The following is an 18245-nucleotide window of genomic DNA, read 5'->3' on the forward strand; positions in this document are numbered from 1 at the left end:
CCCATCCACCCAGCACAGGCGGTGCCCCATCCACCCAGGACAGGCGGTGCCCCATCCACCCAGCATAGGCAGTGTCCCATCCACACAGGACAGGCACTGTCCCATCCACCCAGCACAGGCACACCACAGGTGCACAATGCCCCAATGTCACTCTTACCACCCATGAGCACCAATATAGGCACCTTTGATGAATTTGAAGACGCTGAACTGTTTTGGTGAAGACACAGATATTTTTCTGGGTCGGACTGTTTTTTATTACTAGTCATTTTAGTAAGAATAACATCCTCGGGGCATCCAAGCAAATAGAACAATTCCTACATAGTGCATGGAAATGAGAGCATCAGTAACACCTTCTGCTGAAGGAAAAGACAGGAATGTATTTAAGGTACGTAAGGACAGAAAATGTGGCCAACGATTGTATTTCCAGCCAAACCGACTTTGAAGTAGAAGGCAGCACGCTGTCAGCCACAGGCACGAATTCAGGGAATACCGTTTCCAAGGAAGGGCTCTTCCTTCAGAAAGTGCTGAGGAATGAGCTTCAAAAACAACAGGGAAAGAACCGACCTGGAGACAGTGGGAGGGGGGAGAGAGGATGGGGCTGCAGAAGGCGACACAGGTGGAGGCTGGGTGCTCTGACGTGTGGACACGTGAAGGCAGGGAGGAGGCACGTGCATAGGAACCTTCTAACCATGGGAACCTTCTAACCGTGGTCAAGCCTTGGGCAGGGCTGCTAGTCAGGGATGCGCTAAAGCAGGTGGATGACCACTGGGTATCCTGTCACGCACAGTGTCCTTAAGGGCCAGGATTTGCCACAGGGGAAAAGGGAGCTACACATGTGAACAGACGAGGTTAATGAAACCACGTGGCCCTGAATTGGAGTATCAACATGACCTATGGAGCGGACGCATTCATTACCTCAGTCTGCAAGGAACAATGACAGATGGCAGCCATGAGTATCCGTGGTGCCCATGCTGTGTTCTCAAAATACCATTTTTCATTAAAAGAAAAATGGGGCCTCCAGGAAAAACGGCTTATTCCAAGACGATCCAGGAATATCTTACTGTATCAGACAGCCAGCCACAAAACATCAACTACAACAGGGCTGAGTATAAGGGACTCGGGAGTAGCTCCCATCAGCAAAAGAGGGGACAAACTGAGGCTCAATAAGGTGAGGGCAGCAACCGATTAACACAGCACATGCACTACAGCCCACGAGCTCCCAACAATGAAAGAACATGACCTGGTCACCGCCAGAGGAAGATATGGAAGCCAACTCCTTATTTTGAAAACTGGTAAATTAAGGGAAAGATCGTGCTTTTCTTATACAAACTGTACCACTGACTAACCAGATCAAAGTCTGCCTGTACAAAAGTATTCCAGCAAATAGGTCGAGCGTGGTGGCTCACACCTGTAACCCCAGTACCTTGGGAGGCCAACGCAGGGGGATCACCTGAGGTCAGGAGTTTAGAACCAGCCTGGCCAACATGGTGAAACCCCATCTCTACTAAAAATAAAAATATTAGCCAGGTGTGGTGGCGCACACCTATAATCCCAGCCACTCCAGAGGCTAAGGCAGAGAGAATTGCTTGAAACCGGGAGGCAGAGGTTGCAGAGAGCCAAGATCATGACACTGCACTCTAGCCTGGGCAAGAGAGGGAGATTCCCTTGCAAAAAAAAAAAAAGGGGGGGGGGGGTAGGGGTAACAAGATGGCAACTGAGACAGTGGAGCTCCATAAGCTGAATCTTGTTGAACTAAGAAAAGGAACATCTTGCTCGTGGGTTTGGAGACCAAGGGAATAAAGCAAGATCTTTTTGTTTGTTTTTGTTTTTTTGAGACAGAGTCTAACTCTGTCACCACGCTGGAGTGCAGTGGTGTGATCTCAGCTCACTGTAACCTCTGCCTCCTGGGTTTAAGCAATTCTTATGCCTCAGCCTCCTGAGTAGCTGGGACTACAGGAACCTGCCATCATGCCCAGCTAATTTTTTGTATTTTAGTAGAGACGGGGTTTCACCATGTTGGCCAGGATGGTCTCATCTCCTGACCTCGTGATCTGCCCGCCTCAGCCTCCCAAAGTGCTGGGATTACAGATGTGAGCCACCGCGCCCGACAGCAAGATGTTGTCCACAGACTCCAGACTTATCTTTCAGAACATGCTGAAGAGGCGGCACATGAAGATGATGTACTGGGAGATGAAACAGCGGAGGAAGAAACAAAGCCCACAGAGCTCCCTGTCAAAGAGGAAGAACCCCCTGAAAAAACTGCTGATGCGGCAGGAGAGACCAAAGTGGTGAAAGTTACATCTGAAACGCCACAGACTGAGAGAATGCAGAAGAAGGCGAACAAGTCAATGGACCTGTGAGCTCGGAGAGTAGAAAAGCTGCTTGGGCAGCCAGGTTTGGCGTTTCTTCAGTTCCAACAGAAGGTCTGTCATCTGATAACACACCCATGGTTAACCTGGATAAGCTGAAGGAAGAGCTCAAAAGATTTAGCATGAATGTCTCTTCAGTCTCCAGAAGGTCTGAAGGTGATGAGACACTGAAAAAGAGGAGCGACTAAGGATTATCATAAGTTCAGCTGGAACTGAACAAGAGGACACGGAGGCGAAGAGGAAAAGAGCAGAGAGCTTCGGGATCGCCTGATGAAAAGTTCTTGATGCTTCCTGTTCTCCAGTGTGTCCATTTCTGATTCTTCTTGGTCACATATGTGCCTACGTCCTGCCTCGTCGTGAGGGGGCATGTACCCCAGGTGCACCCGTGAACTGTGGCAGCCGTGTGGCTTATTGCTGTTTCGGCTTTAAGGTGGTTGTGTTTGTTTTTGATTATGTTGCTTGTCAATAAAAAAAAAAAAAATAGAAAAAAAAGGTATTCCACAAACAATGCAGAAATGACGGAATGGGAGTCGCCCATCATGCAACCTTTTTCTGCAGTGAAGGACGGAGGCCCAAAGCGGCCAGGGCTGCTGACAGAGAGAGGCAGAGCCCTGGCATGTCTCCCGGTGAGGAATATGCCACCTACCAAGTAGCCTTCTCCAGAAATTTAGAACTGGATTAAGCCTCTAGATTCAACTACCAATTTGCAGAAAAACCACACAGGACGGAGGGAAATGTTACTGACACTACAGAACTCAGAGCCAGCGAAATCCCACTAGCGGAACTGTGAGACGCAGGGCGTTTCTTCCTCAAATGAGCAGCAAGGGGGAAAAGCCAGGGGAGGAACATGTAGACTAAAAACAAGAAGACACAAATATAAAACAGCTAAGGCTAAGTGTCATGCTAAGGCACACGCGCCTGGGCAATGAACCCACGCAGAAAGGTGAGGAGGTGGCCGCTGTCAGAGTTAGGGCAATGGTCGCCCCCAAGGTGGGGCAGGGAGGCTGGCCGCCAGGGCTGAGGGACCCCGAGGAACCAGGTGCCTTCAGTCCCTTGCCATTGTTGTCTCCTTCCCCTAGGGGGTGACCACAGGGTCTCCACTGAACAAAATTCACGGAACTGGGCGTTTTTGTTTGTTTGGTAGAGACAGCAGGTCTCCCCACATTGCCCAGGCTGGTCTTGAACTCCTGGCCTCAAGTGATCCTCCCACCTTGGCCTTCTAAAGTGCTGGGATTACAGGTACAAGCCACCATGCCCAGCCAAGCTGAACATTTTTAAACACTGTTTTCTATTGTTGTATTATAACAATGTAAAATTAAAAAGAAAACAACATTGCTTGGAAATTACACTAAGGCATCAAAATTTTTTTTCACCATATGTAAAAAATGGTTTTATTATCTTTGTTTTGCATAATTCTATTTCCTAATGTTATATCATTATAAATTACATATGCTGCTTTTGCATAAGAAGGTACTTTTTATTTTAAAAAGCCCTGCTGTGAGGATGTGGAAGGACAGGGACTCATTCATCGCTAGTGGGGATGCAAAATGGGGCAGCACTCTGGAAGCAGTGGGCAGTTTCTTACACAAAGAAATCTCTTCCCAGAGGACCCAGCCACTGTGCTCCTTGGCATTTGCCCAAATGAGCTGAAGACTTGCACATGGATGTTTACAGCAGCTTGATTGGTAATTGCCAAAACGAAGATGGCCTTCAGTAGGGGAGCGGATACATTGCTGTCAATTCAGACACGGGGATGTGGCTCAGGGCTAAAGAGAAACGAGCTCTCAGCCATGAAAAGACACGGAGGAAAATTAATGTGTATTCCTAAGTGAGCGGCCATTCTGAAGAGGCTGCACAGGGTATGGCTCCAACCATATGACATTATAGAAAAAGCAAAACTAGGGACTGTAGAAAGATGAGTGGTTTGCAGGGCTGGGATAGAGGGGGGAGTGAGCGGACAGACCACAGAGGATTTTTAGGGCAGTGCAGGGGTCCTGCATGATGCTGTAATGGTAGAAACACATCACTAAACATTCACCACACCCAGAGCCCCAGCGCTGAGAGTGAACCCTGACGTCAGCTCCGGTCTTTGGGCGAAGCTGATGTGTCAATGGCGGGGATCCTCTCAGTGTGGGAGGCAGTGTGGGGGCAGCAGGTAGACAGTATTCTCTGTACCTTACTCTCAAATTTGCTGTGAAGCTAAATGACTCTAAAAAATAAATCTATTAAAATACATAATTAAAAAAAAAAACAACTTCCTGATGCCAGAATGTACAACTCTCAGAAACTCCTCCTCCACATGTGCAAGCACAGCCCACGACCTGCTGGTAGCCACGCCTCACACGTGGATAACGTGGGCTTCTGTGTTCCAGGATGTGCGGGGAGCGGGGCGGGACACCACGGAGGATGAAGGAACGAACTTGAGGGGTCAGTGCTATGAATAACTAGGATTCATCCGACTGTTTACAGGGCAGAAAGACAGTGCCTAGAACCAGAAATACCTAGAATAATCATCTGTGGGTTTGTGCCTATTAATCTTGTTTGGTTCCCTTAAGCAGAATCTTTTTAAAATTATTTTTAACTTAGTTCCATAAACTGCACTTACTATTTCTTCTCCATAAAAATGGTTTTGACCTAACAACTCCCTGGAACAGAATGGAGCACGGAAGAGATCCAAATAGAGGGGAAGTTTAACAGATGGTAAGACACATGTGGGAATTAAATGTACAGTAACAGCAAAACACAGAAGAAAGTTAAAATATGATGCACGTGCATGAGGTTTTCACGTGCACTGAAAAATCCTGAGAAGGAAACAGGAGACCAGTGACCAGCACTGTCTCCAGGGAGCGGAGCCAGGCACAATGGCGGTGGGCGATGCCCCACTTGCCGTTTGAACCTTATGCCTCACAAGCTGGAGCCATCCAGAGAATGAATTAAATTTAAAACGCAGCTGTGATCTGGGTGCGGCCAGTGTCCGAGCAAGAGGAGGGGTCTGCGCTCTGCATCTCATCTCCCCAGAGCTGAGACCTGAGACAGGGGCAGGGACCCACAGGGCTGGGCCCAGCCAACTCACCCGGCTCTCCAACTGGACCAGGGGCCACGCTGACCAGCTTGCCATACTTGTCTCCTCTTGACTTCAGATCGAAGTAGACGTTGCCTGGTTATAAAGGCAATTAAGAATTCATCATTTCTCAGTCTGAACATCAGCATATACACAAGCTTACCATCTAACAAGTGATTAGAATTTAGACATAGAACACAGCATTTGGCCCTCATATGCATATGTAGTAATTATATGTTTGTAGACAGGGTCTTGCTGCGTTGCCCAGGCTGGAGTGCAGTGGTACAATCACAGCTCACTATAGCCTTGAACTCCTGGGCTCAGTCTTCCCACCTCAATCTTCCCAATAGGTGGGATTACAGGCATGACAGACACCATGCCTGGCTTAATATATTTTTTTTAACCAAAATTAAAAACAATACTATACGATAAATGCATGATTTGGACACATCATGAGTACACAGATATGAAAGTGAAAACACAAATGTAAGTTCTTTGTAAATTGTTGAGAAAATAATTAGAAAAAATAAAAGTATTATCACTGACCTTCATTTAGACCTTGGGCTTTGTGTTACACGCCAGCTAGGAAAGACACTCTTTCCCTACTTTATGTTACACGCCAGCTAGCAAAGACATTCTTTCTTTACCCAGTCATCTTCTAAAGCTACCTTTTTCATTAAAAATATCATCTGGAACGGCACAGTGGCTCACGCCTGCAATCCCAGCAGTTTGGGAGTCTGAGGCAGGAGGACTGTTTGAGCTGAGGAGTTCTAGACTAGCCTGGGCAACACAGTGAGACCCCATCTCTACCAAAAACCCCAAAGAACATCATCCGCATACTGAAGTGTCTGTGAGGCTCAGTGCCAAGGTCCACTGTGCAGACTGAGGTCACAGGGTTGTCCTTGCCACTTCCACCACAAAGCCTAAGGAAGCAGAGGGGGGAGGAGGTGCTCAGAGTGGGAGCTCCGTCCGCTACCTACCAACCCATGCTCCGAGGCTGCCAGGCCGCAGCTGCCGTCTTCCAGGCTGTGTGTCTCCCCAGGAAGGGGGCAATGCTAACCCAGGCTGTGACTATGGCCGTTCTCAGCACGACAGATCCGCAGCCACCATGCAGCACCCTCCAACCACACAGCAGCACGTGGCTGCCCTCAGGGCCCAGGTGTGGGTGCAACTTTTAGCCTTTACAAAGTTTGAGTCCTCACATTCTTTGTGACTAATGCAGTTACTAATCTGCATCAGCACTGTCCTTACTGCTGGTCTTGGTAAGACCAAGGAAACTTTGCAACTGGCAAACACAAGCTGCAGCCAGGACCTGTCTCACGTCCTCAGCACACAGGGACAGTACCGGCCCCCTCGGCACAGTGATCACTGGTGGGAGGAAAGGGCAGGGTGGCTTGGGCAAACAAAGCCGGGTGACGTTTCCATAGAAAACACTGCCCTGTCCCTGCAGCATCCTCCCTGGCCCCCAGCTGGCACTCGATGCTGGGGATGAACCAGAGGACAGTAGGGGGACACCCAGGTCCTGGGAGCTTCTTTCTATGAAGTCAGAATGCAAACAGTCCTTTAAAAGCCCTTCGCTGGAGAAAAACCACTCCCTTAAATAGGGGAAACATTCCCCCTTACTTTGGTTTATGTTATCAGTTTGCTGAGCAAATTGTTCTTCACCAAGAGTTCAAAGATCAAATCATAGCTGAGTCCTTGTGGAATTGTCACAAAGTCCAAATTACGGGGGTTTGAGTGAATGTAAGTGTGTTCTGAATTAATACATTGATACTATCATCAAATGTTTGTAATAAAACACAATAATAACACAGCGAACAGCATGCATTCCTAAAGCCTGTGAAGATGAGAATCCCTGAAGACTCACCAGCATTCATCAGTGTATTCCTAAAACGGAAGCACAGGCCTACACGTCTTATTTCAAGTTACACGACAGCAAAAAAGTAACTCCTATGTTTTCTGGTGCAAACTCTCATTCAACCACCTAAGTCCTTTAAAAATGTTTTCTTGGAAACAAAATCTAAACCTACTGGATTAGAACAAGGAAAAAGCCACTTCCATAAGCAGAGCCTACCCAGTCGGTCCTTGGGGCCTCACCTACTCGGCTTACGCTCCTGGCAGCACCCAGGAAGGACAGGCCTGTCCAGGACAATGCTTTACGCTTTCTCACTCACTGCAACAAACATTCGACACCTGCATATCTTCAGCGTGGGCCGGACACCCTGAGGGGTCATTCAGTAAAGCAAGAGGCTTTTATGGTCTGAGAATTTATGATGCAGACGGGGAGGAAATATGGACACATTAAACAGCAAAGTACGGCAGTGCAGGGCTGGCTGCCAAATGGTGCAGCAGAGACAGCAAGGCTGAGAAAGAAAGTTCACGTTCAACTGTGCCTGGTGAAGGAGAACTTCATGGAGAGATGAGGCCAGGGTCGGGGTTTGCGGCCAGGATGGGTAGGATTTAGTTTGGATTTATGGTAGAATTCAAGGCTTGATCATGGAAGCAGCAAAACAGCAGGACACCAACCTTGCCTGGGGGCCACCAGACAAAGATTAGCATCCGCAAACCAACCCAACAAACCACCAGCAGTGAGCAACATGCAAATCTAAACAGACTGCTCCACAGGAAGACTGACCTGTCGGCGTCTTCAAAGAGTACATGTGCTTACCCAGAAAAAATGAAAAAAAAAAAAAAAAAAAAAAAAAAAAAAAAAAAAAGAGAGAGAGATAAAAGGGTCTCCGAGGAGGGGAAAAAGTAAGGAGACTAAACCAACAAACGCACACACAGCGCATGCCCTTGATGAGATTACAGTGTGGGGAGGTGGGTGTCAGTCACAAAAGAAACCTGGGGACAAGTGAGTACATTTACCATGGAGGACACGTGATGCTAGCTGGAAATTATTCACTGTCTTAGGTCTGACCATGACATTAGGACTCCTTTTGCGGAGATGCATGTTGAAGAGTCAGGGCTGAGGCGTCAGAACATCTGCAACTCACTGTTTTTTTTGTTTGTTTTTGAGATACGCTCTCGCGCTGTCTCCCAAGGCTGGAGCGCAGTGGGACAATCATGGTTCAATGCAGTCTCAACTTCCTGGGCTCCATCGATCCTCTCACCTTATTTTGAGTAGCTGGGACTACAGGAGCATGCCACCATGCCTGGCTAATTTCCATATTTTATTTTTGTTGAAAAGAAGTATCTCCATGTTGCCCAGGCTGGTCCTGAACTCCTGGACTCAAGGGAGCCATCTGCCTCAGTGCTGGGATCACGGGTATTAGCCACTATAACCAGCCTTGCAACTTACTTTTTTATTTTTATTTTTTGAGACAGAGTGTTGCAATGTCACCCAGGCCAGAGTACAGTGGTGCGATCTCAGCTTGCTGCAACCTACGCCTCCTGGGTTCAGGCAATTCTCATGCCTCAGCCTATGGAGTAGCTGGGACCACAGGCATGTGCCACCAGACCCAGTTAATTTTCTGTTTTCTTAGTAGAAACAGGGTTTTACCATGTTGCCCAGGCTGGTCTTGAACTCTTGGCCTCAAGTGATCCACCTGTCTCTGCCTCCCAAAGTACTGGGATTACAGGTGTCAGCTACCACTCCTGGCCCTGCAACTCACTCTTAACGGCCTGTGAAGAAATGACAGCCAAATAGAGGGGGATGACCTGGGCTGACTTTTAATAAGAAGGGAGCAGGTCTCTGGAGGTACTGTGTCTGTCCCCAATGTTTTGTTAGGAAAATACCTAAACAAAGATGAAATAACACCACAATGAATACCTGTACACCTACCATCTAGATTCCACAACTGCTACCAAGTCTAGCTGTCCAGATGTACACCTCTCTGGAAAGGTGACTGGAAAAGAATTTTATAAACAACAAATTCAACCATTTTGCAAAGAGACACAATATCGTAGAAAACCTCACGACAGCTTTGCTGTTAGAATCCTATCAAGACAGACAGGAAATGTTCAGTATGTTCCTGCGACTCATAAACACATCCATTTTCTCCAAATCCTAGTAATGTTTTAGTTTTAGGAACACAAATCAGCCGGGCACAATGGCTCATGCCTGTAATCCCAGCACTCTGGGAGGCGGAGGCAGGCGGATCACGAGGTCAGGGGTTTGAGACCAGCCTGGCCAACATGGTGAAACTTTCTCTCTACTAAAAATACAAAAAAATTTAGCTGGGCGTGGTGGTGCATACCAGTAATCCCAGCTACTTGGGAGGCTGAGGCAGGAGAATCACTTGAACCCAGGGAGGCGGAGGTTGCAGTGAGTCAACATCACACCACCGCACTTCAGACTGGGTGATAGAGCAAGACTCCGTTGCCAAAAAGAAAAGGACATAAACCCTACCTTTTGCTGTTGAATAAGCGTGCCCACCAGCAATGATTCCTTCGACGAAAGAAACGATCTGAGGAATATTTTCAGTTACCCTCAGGTACACGGTGGGCGGGAGAACCTGCAAGAAAGTGGAGACGTGACCATATTTCCCTTGTGTAGAAGCAGAGGTCGGCCACACCCGCTGTCACTGTTCATGCCTGCCGCCCGCATGGCATCAACGACCCGCCCCACACTTTACCTTCAGGGCTGCCATGTCTTGCTTGAAGTCTTCCTCATAAAGACTGGCGAGGGAAGCGGGGGAAATATTCATCTGCAGAAGGATTAGATGTGCACGTTCATGAGTCTGGGGCATTCGCAACAGAACCACCCAGACACAAGAAAGCCCACGTTCACAACACAACAGCAAACGTACTCCGGCCACCTCCGGTGAATGGGGTGGCCACGTGGCCCCACTGTGCCTCGGCTTTGGGTTAGACCTGGCCACTCACCAAAGCGGATACTCCTTTTAGGTAATAAACCTATTCTAGTAGCTTAGCTAGAGAAAAAGGCTTACTGACCTTGTCTTCTGGTTAGAAAAGAAATAAACAAGTCACAATTTCCACTATATAGTAAAAAACAAACCACAGCTGGGCACAGTGGCTCACACCTGTAATCCCAACACTTTGGGAGGCTAAGACAGGAGGATCGTTTGAGCCCATGAGGTTGAAGTCGCAAAGAGCCATGATCATGCCACTGCAATCCCATCCTTGGTGAGAGTGAGACCCTGTCTCCAAAACAAAAATAAAATAAAATAGAAAACAAGCAAAACATACCAAGGATCCTTTAGTTTTCTAACACAAGGGCAAAATCATCCTAGTCTAGTGTATATAAGAAAATGGGTTCCTATCTTATCCCTTAGTTCTCAGGAGAAAGGAAAATAGTCAAAAATACAGTAAAGAGGAGGCTGGGTGTTGTGGCTCATGCCTATAATACCAGCACTTTGGGAGACTAAGGCAGGCAGATGATGTGAGGCTAGGGGTTTGAGACCAGCCTAGCCAACCTGGTGAAACCCCATCTCTACTAAAAACAGAAAAATTAGCCAGGTGCAGTGGCTCATACCTGTAATCCCAGCACTTTGGGACGCCAAGGTGGGCGGATCACTTGAGGCCAGGAGTTCAAGATCAGTCTGGGCAACATGGTGAAACCCTGTCTCTACTAAAAATACAAAAAGTAGCCTGGCATGGTGGCACGCACCTGTAATGCCAGCTACTCAGGTGGCTGAGGCAAGAGAATCGCTTGAACCCGGGAGGCGGAGGTTACAGTGAGCTAAGAAGGTACCACTGCGCTCCAGCCTGAGCAACAGAGTGAGACTTTGCTTCAAAAAAACAAAAATTCAAAAGGAAACTTCTAAAGGAATATTTTGAAAGTAATTTAACACATTACAACTGAGATTTAATGGAGTACTCACTCCCTCGGGTCCCACGGCTGGGTTTCTGGAGACGGTCGGACCACCAAAGCAGTACGATCAATTCCAAATGTGGGTGCCCTGGTGCACATCTGCAGCCCCTGCCACATTACCCGAGGGGGCTGGGATACAAGACTAGGTTCACTCATGTTATTTCATAACTTCAATGAAAAACCTCTGCATAAACAGATGCGCAGCACACTGTGAAGCTCTGGAATGAGCTGGGCACCGAAACTGCTGGTCCTGCTCAAGAGGCCCTTGGGCCTCCCAAGCCCAGCACCTGCCACCTGCTAGTGTCTCTCTGAGCTGCTCCACGCAGCCTTGGGAACCAAGTCTCCCGATTTCACAGGTGAAGGAATTACGACTCTGGAATACTGAGCAACCTTCTCAAGCACAACGCCACATTTGGGGCTACGTCCACACATCAGCCTAAGGCCCAGGTTCTCGAGGCCCAAGGCTCTGAATGGCAGTCAACCCAGAAACCCCCACCAATGATACTCACTGAAGAAGGCAAGCTGGTGAACTGCGCATTTGCTGCCCAGCTGTTATTTAGGCTTTGGGGTCTTAGGCAAATCAATAATCAAACCTCTTGGCCTTCAGTTTCTTTAGAGCATGGAGATATTCCACCTAATAATCCCTTAGACTGATAGAAGAATAAGTGTGTATATGGGCAGGACAGCTTTGTGAAGGAAAACACTACGTAAGTATCACATTAAAGAGAGAAAATACACGGCACCCAGCACACAGCTGGTACTCCAAAACACTTCAGCCCCCTCCTGCAGTACAGCCTGGTGGCAAAGCAGACCTTTACAACAATACATCAATTAACTTATGTCTATCCAGGGGACAAAAGACCAAAGGAAAAAGCCCAAAAATACTATGTTTTCTTGCCGCTTTCAGAAGTCTCAAATTTCAAGCAATTTTGAGCCTAAAGATCAACAGGTGGGCTGGGCATGGTGGCTCACGCCTGTAATCCCAGCACTTTGAGAGGCCAAGGCGGGCAGATCATGAGGTCAGGAGACCGAGACCATCCTGGCTAACATGGTGAAACCCCATGTCTACCAAAACTTCAAAAAATTAACCGGGTGTGGTGGCACCCACCTGTAATCCCAGCTACGTGGGAGGCTGAGGCAGGAGAAGCAGTTGAACATAGGAGGCAGAGGTTACAGTGAGCTGAGATTGTGCCACTGCACTACAGCCTGGGCAACAGAGTGAGACTCCATATTGCTTAATCTTTATTTTTCTGCAGTCGTAAGTTATTGCCAGGAGAAGTCAAATGGCATAAAGGGGTGCAGGACTTGGCCTCCCTCCCAGAAGGAAAACACTGTGACCAGTTTTCTCAAAAACATGAACGTGGTTACGGATACACTGGTGTCTTTTTCTTGGAAGCCCCAAATGCAGCCCATTCCACACTGCTCTGCACTGCTGGCTTCTCTCCCTCACAGCACACAGCAGCCCGGGGGGGTTCCATTGTGCTGGACACAGTGAGCTGCCTCGCACCTTCCACGGTGGCCTCTACTCTCCCTTCCAGATGTGCTTACCTGCTCCTGTCCCCATGCACATCCCCTCCTCACCATTACAAACACGACTGTGCACACGTCACTTTGCAGCAGGCCAAGTGCGTTTCTGAGCTACGCTTCTAGGCGGGAGACAGAGGGCACAGGCTGACGGACTTGGCAGCTCCTGCAAGCTGCCTTCCAGGAAAGCTGTGCCAGCTACACCCGACCAGCAGCACTTGGAGGTGTCTGTCTTCCTCTGCCCCCACCCGCAGGGGCAGCCAACTTTTGGATGGTGCCAGTGTGACAGCTAGCAAGTGCTTTGTTCTTTAAACTTTTACCTCTTCTATTTTGAGTTAATCTGAACATCTCATGTATTTAGGAGATATTTGTATTAAATGACCTGTAGTTATCCATGCCTGTTTTTCTATTGAGTGGTAGGTCTTTTTCTTATTATTACAAAAAAAAGATTTTTTTTTGAGACTGAGTTTTGTTCTTATTGTCCAGAATGGAGTGCAATGGCGGAATCTTGGTTCACCACAACCTCCGCCTCCTGGGCTCAAGCGATTCTCCTGCCTCAGCATCCCAAGTAGCTGGGACTTAACAGGCACACGCCACCATGCCCAGCCAATGTTTGTATTTTTAGTAGAGACTGCGTTTCACCAGGTTGGCCAGGTTGGTCTTGAACTCCTGATCTTAGGTGATCCACCTGCCTTGGCCTCCCAAAGTGCTGGGATTACAGGCGTAAGCCACTGCATCAGGCCAGAAGTATTTTTATATTACAGAAATTAACCTTTTATCATTGATATAACTTCCATTTTTCCAGTTTTTCAACTTTATGATTATTTCATGACATGTAGAAACTGTCATTTTTATACTTAGCAATCTTTCATATCTCTGAATCTTTTCTCATAAATGGCTTCTGGGTTTGGAAACAAACTTACAAAGCCTTCCCCAATACAAGGCTACCAAATTAGCCTTGGGTTTTCTTTTGTATTTAAATCTCCGCCCTGCCTTGAACGTGGTTGTGAGGCTTCTGTCCACCTCTAGCTTGTGTTTTCCCCAGGTGGCCCCCAGCTGCCAACACTCTATGGAATAATCCGCCTCCCTCCCCCACTGATTTGAAATGCCATCTTTATCATAAAACAAACAAACTCCCATTAATTATCGGAGCTGCTTCTGGACTTTCTGGTGTGCTCCATCATCAGTGTATGCATGCTTTGTACAGGTGTTTAACTTCTGCAGGCTTTCGAGCCACAGAGAACAGACCAGTGGATGCTTGGGCCCCAGGAGATTAGGGGTTGCAGGGAGGAATCACGGGGTGATGGATGCCTCCAAAGGGGCACCCCTGGGCCAACATTTGGCAAACTGTGCCTTTCTGAATAATACATGCAACCTCAAGATGCAATCACCTCAACCTCTCAACTCTTCTGTAAGACAGACACACATCCAATGAACCTGAGTGGAGGCCCACCAACAAAATCAAAGTCCTATAATCTTTTTTTTTTTTTTTTTGAGATGGAGTTTTACTCTTGTTACCCAGGCTGGAGTGCAATGGCGCGATCTCGGCTCACCGCAACCTCCGCCTCCTGGGTTCAGGCAATTCTCCTGCCTCAGCCTCCTGAGTAGATGGGATTACAGGCATGCGCCACCATGCCCAGCTGATTTTTTGTATTTTTTAGTAGAGACGGGGTTTCACCATGTTGACCAGGATGGTCTCGATCTCTTGACCTCGTGATCCACCCGCCTCGGCCTCCCAAAGTGCTGGGATTACAGGCTTGAGTCACCGCGCCCGGCTAAGTCCTATAATCTTTGACACCATCAAGGACATGAGACAGGGAACCACTGAAGACTGAAGGAGACGGAGGAGACACAGGACTCTGGAAGGGGTTCTGGACCAGAAAAGAAAGAGGCGCTGGAGGACAGGGACAACACCTAAGGGCTGACATCCACGTCACCCAAGCCAGCGCACTACAGCAATGCTCAGTTCCTGACGGGGAGGGCTGGGAGGGAGGTGCAGGCCTCAAGAGCCAATGACCTTGCTCTGAAGGCCCGCGTGGCATGTGCAGAGAGGACAGGGCGGCCTGGTGGGCAAAGTCTAGAACAGAGAGAAGATGATGGCCCAACGCGGCACAACGATGGCAACCAGGAAACCCAGGGGCGGCTGCAGATCTCTGTACTGTTCTTGCCATTTTCCCGTAGATCTCAAATCACTTCAAATTTCCCTTGAAGACTGAAGGGCCAGGACAGGGAGTAAGATTCCAGCCAGGAGACGACCACAGGAGGTAATGACATAAGGCCACAGAAAAGGCTTCAGCGATCACAATACAATAGATGTCAACTTCCTTTACTAGAACACTAAAGATCACCCTGATAATCCGCCACTGTTTCACGTCTCAGATCACACTCACTGGACACACGTGGACAATAAGATGTGAGAACTACATGTAAAAAAAAAAAAAAAACCACTTTTTAAAAAAAAAAAAAAAAAAAAAAAAAAAAAAAGAACCACTTTCTTCTTTTTTGAGACAGTCTCCTCTGTCACCCAAGCTGGAGTGCAGTGGCGCAATCAGGCTCACCGCAACCTCCACCTCCCAGGGTCCAGCGATTCTCCTGCCTCAGCCTCCTGAGTAACTGGGATTACAAGCGCTGCCACCACACCCGACACATTTTTGTATTTTTAGTAGAGATAGGGTTTCACCATGTTGGCCAGGCTGGTCTCAAACTCCTGACCTCAGGTGATCCGCCCGTCTCAGCCCCCCAAAGTGTTGGGATTACAGGTGTGAGCCACCACGGCCAAGAACCACTTCCAGGGAGGGCTCAGAATACTAATCAATGGCGTTATCAACAGATGTAATTCTTCTCCACTTACCTCATTGGCTCTTTTGATGATTTTATCGTCCACATCTGTAATACCCATCACCATGACTATGTTGCATCCAAAAACCTTGGTTAGAATCCTTCTAATGATATCAAATCTAACATACGAGCTGAAAGAAAAAAAGTGTCACGAAGTCTTTAGTACACAAAGGCATCATAGTTATCGTATTAAAAAAAAAATCTGCTACATTTTAACATGCTGCTCCCTGATTTCCACTGTGTAACACAATGGTCAGCTTAAGGAAACGCCATCTCACTAATGACACCAGGCCCTGGGCCACAAGTTTCACAGGCGAAACTGACAAAGGTATTGCATCAATTTCAGGACATAATATTAGCATTTTTAGTTTCAGAGTTGTTGCTTAAGTAAGATGAAGTCTATTTAATTTTATTAAAATTCAGTCATACAATCTCCCAGTTAAAATGGTGTTTTCACCATTATTGTTCATGTTCTAGAGTAATTCTAATTTTTCACTATGACAAAATAGACAGAAGCAAATACCAAATCAAAACAAGTACAATCCCTTTGAAGCCATATAAGATTAATCCTAAGAACGCTTACACTAGTACAGAGTATTAAAAAATGCCAGCTTATTTATATACTACTCTGTGGTAACTCAGACTTTTAAAACTAGAAGCGTTTAAAATCCACTTAGCAACTCAAGAATCTGTTTTCCATAAAAGTAACCTTAAAACTCAAGGTTATCTAATGTCACCCTCACCTCTGCTATCCATGTGGCCGCTCTACATTTTAGTTCATAAAACTGTTTTCTCTTAGGGTGAGGTGGGGGAACCCTAGCCATGTTACTGTATCAGTTTAACCTCCCACACGCCTCCCCCTCACCCCACCACAAACACAGCTGAGACCAAATGTTAGTTCCAGGGACAAAACTATCTCCAAAATTCCTCAACAAGATGCTTAACCTTTTCTGGCCTCAGTCTGCTCGCTTATAAACTGGGCAAAATTCCACCACTCCACAGTACTGCTGTCCAGTCCTAGTGCCTGCACAGCACTAATTCTAGAAACACAGAAGGCCGCGGTGGCTCACACCTGTAATCCCAGCACTTTGGGAGGCCGAAGCGGGTGGATCACCTGAGGTAGGGAGTTTGAAACTAGCCTGACCAACATGGAGAAACTCTGTCTCTACTAAAAATACAAAATTAGCCAGGTGTGGTAGTGCATGCCTGTAATCCCAGCTACTGGGGAGGCTGAGGCAGGGAGAATCACTTGAACCCGGGAGACGGAAGTTGTGCTGAGCCAAGATCACGACACTGCACTCCAGCCTGGGCAACAAGAGTGAAACTTCATCTCAAAAAATAAATAAATAAAAATAAAAAATAAAATAAAAAAGCTATTATTACCATCATCATCACCATGCTCTTCATGCACCTCAAGTTGGGAAAGACTCTACAAGACGTGAGATTTACAAGAAAAAAATTACACGAACCTACAGCAAAGGAAAACAACAGTCAAGTCCCTTGCTTGGCCCAGAGGAGCCCAGGCTGAGTCCCAGAACTGCCCTTGGAGACAGCGGGGGCTGCACAGCTTGGCAGAACTGGCAGAATGCAGGGCCTTGAGCAACTTGAGACCCTGAGATGCTGTAGGCAGGCTGTGACCACAGGGGCCACTCTACACACAAACGTGCACACACCCCTACAGGTGCTAGGCAGCCGCATCAAAAGAACATGGCATCAGGAGACCTTGGCTTGCTTCTCCAACTCCACCATGAACCACGTGACCATCAGCCTGGCTCTTTCTGTCCTGTTTTCTCTGTCCATTGGGTGAGCATGCTCATTTGGGTGACGATTCATTTGCTGAGATGATTCATTTGCTGAGAGTCTTCCCTCACAACGCTCCAGTGTCTCTGGAGGCCAGACCACATAGCACCCTCCCCAGCCTGACTGCAACGGACTCCCCATCCCTTCCCCTGCTCCTCCCCACTGGCACCACACTGATCTATTTGTCTACCCCTGACAACCTGCTCTGGAAATGAGGGAGGCCATTTTTCAGGGTGTCTCTTTCCAGTGAACTGTGCCCTACTCATTGCTCAAATTCTGCCCTTCTGCTGCAGACACTGTGTGGATCCCTGCTCTGCTGGAGCTGAAATAATTAGATCATGCTAATGACACCAGATGATTACATAAATAACCACTGAAGCTCAGGTGGGGAGAGGGAGGTGGGGCAAGGGAGCCTCTTCAGGTCAGGGACAGTGCAGGCCAGCTCAGATCAGCGAAGGCCTGGAGAGGCTGGCCAAGCTGACAGGAAAGTGGTCAACGGGAGAGTCCCAGCTCCCACCCCCAACCCCCGCCCCAACAGTTACTAACAATAACTATTAGTTACTGTTAGTAACAGTACTGTTAGTGGACACAGCTTATAATATGCATTCAGGCCGGGCGCGGTGGCTCACGCCTGTAATCCCAGTACTTTGGGAGGCTGAGGCAGGTGGATCACGAGGTCAAGAGATCGAGACCATCCTGGTCAACATGGTGAAACCCCATCTCTACTAAAAATACAAAAAATCGGCTGGGCATGGTGGCGCGTGCCTGTAATCCCAGTTACTCAGGAGGCTGAGGGAGGAGAATTGCCTGAACCCAGGACGCAGAGGTTGCGGTGAGCCGAGATTGCGCCATTGCACTCCAGCCGGGGTAACAAGAG

At 47.8% G+C, this 18245-nt stretch overlaps 1 protein-coding gene and 1 pseudogene across 2 annotated transcripts in view; one reads left to right on the plus strand and one right to left on the minus strand.

Annotated features, from left to right (window-relative positions):
* CARS2 (cysteinyl-tRNA synthetase 2, mitochondrial) overlaps positions 1-18245 on the minus strand; it is a 55305-nt gene that overhangs the window by 33143 nt on the left and 3917 nt on the right. For both annotated transcript variants that reach the window (XM_017501896.1, XM_017501887.1), the window contains exons 3-6: positions 15582-15699; positions 10008-10079; positions 9782-9887; positions 5443-5526 (exon numbers count right to left, since the gene is read on the minus strand). In XM_017501896.1, the coding sequence (XP_017357385.1) occupies positions 5443-5526; positions 9782-9887; positions 10008-10079; positions 15582-15699 (380 nt within the window). The remainder of the gene's footprint in view (positions 1-5442; positions 5527-9781; positions 9888-10007; positions 10080-15581; positions 15700-18245) is intronic.
* LOC108285033 lies at positions 1708-4573 on the plus strand (annotated as a pseudogene).

The sequence above is a fragment of the Cebus imitator genome, unplaced genomic scaffold, assembly GCF_001604975.1.
Source record: "Cebus imitator isolate Cc_AM_T3 unplaced genomic scaffold, Cebus_imitator-1.0 Scaffold14, whole genome shotgun sequence".
Lineage (NCBI taxonomy): Eukaryota > Metazoa > Chordata > Mammalia > Primates > Cebidae > Cebus > Cebus imitator.